The 6,343-nt window shown below is 37.7% G+C and overlaps 1 protein-coding gene across 1 annotated transcript; it reads left to right on the top strand.

The window, feature by feature from the left end:
* Positions 1–3,969: 3,969 nt before the first annotated feature.
* LOC142319941 (uncharacterized) lies at positions 3,970–4,644 on the top strand. The gene has a single exon (XM_075357617.1). It carries the CDS (start codon positions 3,970–3,972, stop codon positions 4,642–4,644), a length of 675 nt encoding a protein of 224 aa, XP_075213732.1.
* The last annotated feature ends 1,699 nt before the right edge of the window (positions 4,645–6,343 follow it).

Here is a 6,343-nt window from a genome sequence, read left to right on the forward strand (position 1 = left end):
CCGAGAGGAAAGCTTAAATGAGTAGCAAAGTGTGAAAATTAATTTTTCTTTTACTACAATATTATATTCCTATAGAATAACTGAAAGTTATTTGAACCACTAAGCACGGATAAATTTTATATGCTATATTTTGTAGGACTTTTGTTTAATTAAATTACAGCCAACGAGCGTATTAAAAGATTATAAATTTTTGAAAACTACCATTTCCTAACACGCTATAATCGTGGAAATGTTAACAAAATTAAATAATAAAAAACGTTAAACTTATTCGATTTTTCTCTCTCGAACATGTATCGCATGTAATATAATACACTGAATAAAGAATTAAATTTAAAACTCTTTTAAAAGGATAACATTATCTTTAAATAAGCAGTCATTAAAAACAGCTGAAAACACAGTTGTTTCTGATGCACGGCTTACACACACAACTTAATTAAAAATATTTTTAATTTTATTTAAATATAATATTTTTTCGTTTATTTAATTCAATGATTCTAACTAAAGCGCACGCGAATACCGAATTTAATTCGCGCGGGTGTGGTGGTACAAGCGGCGTTGGTCGACACTAACTAAACTAATGTAATTTCACAACTTATATAGAACAAATTTCGCTTGTACAGTAGGCACAATGGTATAGCCTCGAGGCTTAATGCACCAGGTACTGAATTTACCGAGCGATTGAGTTCAAGACCCAGCCAGGCAGAGTTACTTTTTTACACTTTAAATATTATTCGTTTATTTAATTCTACTCAACTGTGACGTCACAAAATAGCAGTAGTTTAGAGCATTTTTTTTTTTGGATAGGGGAGCGATTTTGCAAAAACGTTCTTCAAATATTGTTATTTTTTAATTGTTAACAAATGTGCCTAAGAAAAATATGATCTTAATTAGACGAAATTTTGAGATGCAGAGGATGAGCTTGCTCTACAGCCTCACCCCCTTGACCTTTTAAGTTGAAAATTTAAAGGCGTCAATGCCATATGCAGAAGTAATCTGACTAAGTATGGTCAAAATCGGTCCAGTAGTTCTGAAGATATAACGTGATTTAGTGGCCAACACCGAACACACATACGTACCTACGAATTTTAACAACCGGTAAATTACCATCCGGTTTTTTTGGGTTCCTTAGGTGTCAAAACGTCAAGATCCGCTGAAAACCACATATGCTCAAGTTGATTACAATGCTTTCCCTTCTAGAGCTATAGATATGCTACAGCACTACCAAGACGTGAAAGTAAAACCAGAAACCTTTTTTTAATTAAATAGAAGTCTAATCTAAAGAAAAAATTAAGAAGCTTTAGTCAAATAAACGTTTGTCCGAATTTTAACTCTAATAACGCAATATGCTATTAAAAACACAATGTGTTTTTTCACATAATTTGATAATTTTCGAATGAAACAACCCAAATTAATGCAATCACTTTAGATGTAATCAAAATGTAATTATTAACTTAAGGTTTTTGTCCTATTAAATTATTATTTTGATTAAAACCTTTTAAAATATATACGAACCAGGTTTGTTTTCTCTGGTCTCTTTCTAACAATTAATTTTATAATTTTTAATTAAAAAAAGTTATATGAAGAATACGTAGAACGCATTTTTATAAAAAATAGTTGTATCTGCTGAAGAAGTAAAGTAAATCTGCTGAAGAAAAACTTAAAGCACACGGTTTTATGTAAAATAATCAAAATCACTTGTTAATTGGGAAGCAAATTAAATCGGATGTACCATTACCAAACTGGAAATAAAATTTATAGTTTTTCCCTGAAAAAAGAAAACAATCTTCAGCTGATACGCTCGGTGTTTGATAAATAATATCGAGTAACTGATAAAAAGTTAATTAATTCTAACTTATAACTAAATTAAATTGGTTACTAATTATCATAACTTACCAATAATTATTTTCACTTAAATAATACAATTTAGTAATTTATAAAATTAATTTCCAGATGACATTACCTGAAAAAAAGAAAAAAACACATTGCAAGAATTTTTCAGCATATACAAAATAAAAATAATATACGAGTAAATATTAATTTTTAGTTAGTATTTATTACGATAAAATGAGGTAACATACACATTACAACCCTAATAAATTTAAAAACAGCTTTTTCCGTGGCCAGTTATGTTAAAATTGGCCCTATTTTCAAAACTTCTACTTTCTATGTATCTTATTTACTTTTATATATTTTTGTTTAAATTACAAGTAAATATGTAGCCTCTTTCAAACTTTTCACTATTTTTTACTAATTTTACAAGTACGTAGTAACACTGATGAACTAGACTCAAAGAAATCTGGGTAAAATAATCTATTCTATGAACAGTTAGAAGTAATCTAACAACATTTTTCTACAGCATAATTCGAAAAAGTTATTCTAGTAGATTAAATAAAAAGAATGGTTAATAAAAAGGTAAGAGAGAGAAATAAATAAATGTTAGATTGAGGATATCACATAGATGATGGGAAAGTACAGAAGTGGATAAAAACCTACCAGACAACAGAGAAACAGTTGAGGTGTTTTAGGAAATTCTGACCGCGAAAGGGAAGACACTCTCCATAGCAGTTAGGTTGCTGTACTCCAGTCCCTCCGTACCTATATATACTAAATACATAAGTACACATGAGCAGGAGCTCAAAGGCATATATGATGGGCTTAATGCCTTGACGCAAGTCTCGTCCCCTTTCTCAGTTGTTACGCAGGCTACTCAGACGGACCCTATAGTTGTGGAAGATGAGATGGAGCAAATTCTTACTAAGGAGCTGACAGATGAGCTAATAATAGATCTACTGCCCAAAAGGTGGCCAAATAGTTTGCGGAACAAAATTAGTTTGATTAATGAGTTGCCTTCTGAGGTGGTGGACTCTTGTACTGTTAGTGATTTAAGTAAATCAAGTCAAGGGGATGAAAAAGAAGGTATTAGTCCCAAATACAAAGTAGGCGACATTCGTAAAGATGAACAATCAATTCTTGGAGACTGTGACGACATTAAGAAAAGTAAATACAAAATCTACTATGATGGTAATGCTACTGAGAAGAGCACAATGGGAGCTATATTGAGGGCTTTAAGGAAGATTATTCCTCAGGCTGGTAATTTAGTTTTTGTCGTCCCCAATAATAATATTGGAAACTATATGAAGAAATTAATATCTTATTTGCGGAGAGACGAGGAAGTAGCGGTTAAAGTGCTTACGATCCCAGTTGAAGATAAAGCTATACAAGGCAAGTCTGGACAAGCCCATATTAAAAAGTCGACACCACCGGCAGTTGACAGTCGTACTGTGGTTATCAAAGCAGCTGGAAAATCCTATTCTGACTTACTTAAAACGATGAAGTCTGCAGTAAGTAGCGAAGATGCAAAAGAGGTCATCTTCTTACGTAAGGGCAGGAATGAAGAACTCCACGTGAGAATTCAGGGAGCGCAGAAAGCTGCAGAGTTTACAAGTAACCTACGAGATAAGGCAGCAGATCTGCATGTTGACCTACGTACAAGAGCGGGAAGGCGCACAATAGTTCACATAAGGGATGTAGAATATGACACCACTGAGACAGAAATTTTTGCTGCAATTACTGCAAGAGTAGGTACTGCTGAGGACATCAAGATATCATCAATTAGAAAAGGGTACGCCGAGACCCAAAATGTTACAGTTATCACCTCGTATAGGGCTACCTGTAAACTGGTGGAACAAAGGTTGAGGATTGGCTGGGTAAATTGTCGGGCATATATTAGGGAATCAGAGGAAAAGTGCTTCAGATGCTGGAATACTGGACATCGTAAACATGAGTGAAAGGGCCCTGACAGAATGGATCTCTGCTTCAATTGTAGAGGGAGAGACCACAAGATTGCTGAATGCCGGGAGCATAGTAGCTGCCTGGATTGTGGGAGCCAAGAACACCGCACCGGAGGCTGGGGGTATTCAAAACACTTAAATGGTTAGGGTGATAATGGTTAACGCAAACAGAAGCACCATGTCTCATGATTTGGTTAGTGAACTGGTCATAGAGCAAAGGGCTGATTTACTGATAATCACGGAGCCGAACAAGTACCTTGTTGTTAGATCAGGCTGGATGGTGGATACAAATGGTGACGTGGCAATTATGGATGTAAGTGGCAGGATAGCATGGAGATTGACGTCCAGATCTGGAGGCATGTTGGCGGTGGAGTCGGATTCAACACTAGCGATTGGTGCCTATGTGTCTCCAAACTGTGACATAAATGAATTTACTAGAAGACTAGACATAATGCAAGGTGTAGTAAATAAGGCTAGGAAGAAAGTCATTATTCTAGGTGATTTCAATAGTAAAGCGATTGCAGCAGGGAGTGCATACACCAATCGCAGAGGTGAGATCCTTACGGATATGATGGGGGTAGTTAGCTGCCATTGTGTAAATGATAGCACCCCTACATATGAGGCGAGAGGACACTCGTCAGTCTTGGACTTAACAATCATAAACGATAGATGGAGTAGGGAACACTGGGACTGGCGAGTGTTACCACATGATGTGGCGAGTGACCATCATCCCACTACGATTACCATAAAAGGCTCAGACTATGTGACTAGAGAGAAAATGCCCTATAGCAGTTTTACAACGGAACAGATCGAGATCATAATCGATACAACGGCCGAAAGGATTACAACATAGAGAATCTGACATCAGTTGCCCTGACTAACGTTATAAGACAAGAAATGGGCAGAGTAGCTCACAGAAGAGCTAATAGACACTCAGTGTATTGGTGGAATATGGAGATTGAAACACTGAGAGGGCTCCTACAATCGCGCAGAAGAAGGAAGCAGAGACTCAGAATGCGAGACGGACAAGAGTACGAGGAGGCATCTCTTGCTTATAAAGAGACCAGACGGGCCTTAAACAAAGCTATTCGTACGTCTAAAAAAACAATGGCACAGACTCTGGAAGGAGTTAGACGGAGACCCCTGGGGACAGGCATACAAAATAATCACTAAGCGATATGGAAGGCGTCTGCCCGTATTAAATAATGAGCAGGTAGAACAACAAATTAATGAGCTATTCCCCGGTAGAGTAGAAACTGCAGCAAATGTTATAGATTGCGAACCCAGACGCTTCACGTTCTCTGAATTGCACTTGGCTGTAGCACAACTGGGTAATAGGAAGATCCCGGGTCCAGACGGAATTCCAGCGGCACTCCTTAAAGGGCTGATAAAGAGAATTCCTTATGAAATGCTTGATGTTGCCAGCCATGGATTAGAAAACAAGACATTTCCAGGAATCTGGAAAGAATCTAGGGTGGTGTTCCTCCCAAAAGACACAAATGACAATGGAGAACCTTCATACAGACCATTGAGTCTTTCAAATACCATGGCGAAGGTAGTGGAGAAGATGCTCGCTGAATCTTTAAGGAACTTGAGGAAGGAATAGGCATTAGTGGAAATCAGTTTGGATTCATGAAGGGTCGTTCGACGATACAGGCGGCGACAAAGGTGATCGACTGGGCTAAGGATACTAGGAGCGGCACATGGAGAACGAGGCGTATTCCCCTATTCATAGCTTTAGATGTAAAAAATGCATTCGGTTCTATCAAGTGGGAATCAATAAATAGGGCATTAATGGAAAAAGGTATCAGTCCTTATTTAAGAAGGCAGATAGGGGAACACCTCTCAAATAGAGAATGCTTGGTGGAGACGCAGAGTGAGTGCCTACGTTTCAATATTTATGGCGGTGTGCCACAGGGGTCTGTACTGGGACCCTTAGTCTGGATACTGGTCTTCGATGGGATATTAAGACTAGACTATCAGGATGGGGTACAAGTAATTGCCTATGCCGATGACCTGGCAATACTCATCAAGGGTAAAACAACTGTCGATGTACAAGAGAGTGCTAACAACACGTTACGGACGATAGATAATTGGTTGAAAGAGAGGGGACTCCAGCTGGCAATAGAGAAATGTAAATATATTATGTTCACAGGGAAGAGGATTTTAGACCGTCCAGCCATCCAAATTGGAAACCAACAAATAACAGAGGTCGAAAAGATTAAATACCTGTGTGTGACTTATGAGAGGAATTGCCAGTTCACCCAGCATATAATACACATATGTGCTAGAGGTAAACAGATGACTAAGAATTTGAATATAATAATGTCTTCGCAGAGAGCTCCAAGACCCTCTAAGCGAAGGGCGATAGCGTCCACAGTGACATCCATGATGTTATATGCAGTACCATTGTGGTGGCACTCACTCAGGGTTAAAAGAAATTTCAACGGACTGGTTAGTACTCATAGGAGGCTGTTGCTGGGGGTTGTTTCAGCTTACAGGAACTGTCCTGTAAGACAAACACGCACATGCAGACAACACGCACAACGCCT

Source organism: Lycorma delicatula, chromosome 2, assembly GCF_047948215.1.
Source record: "Lycorma delicatula isolate Av1 chromosome 2, ASM4794821v1, whole genome shotgun sequence".
Lineage (NCBI taxonomy): Eukaryota > Metazoa > Arthropoda > Insecta > Hemiptera > Fulgoridae > Lycorma > Lycorma delicatula.

Coding starts and splice junctions, on each gene's coding strand:
- LOC142319941 (XM_075357617.1), top strand. CDS start 3,970: ATGTCTCATGATTTGGTTAGTGAACTGGTCATAGAGCAAAGGGCTGAT.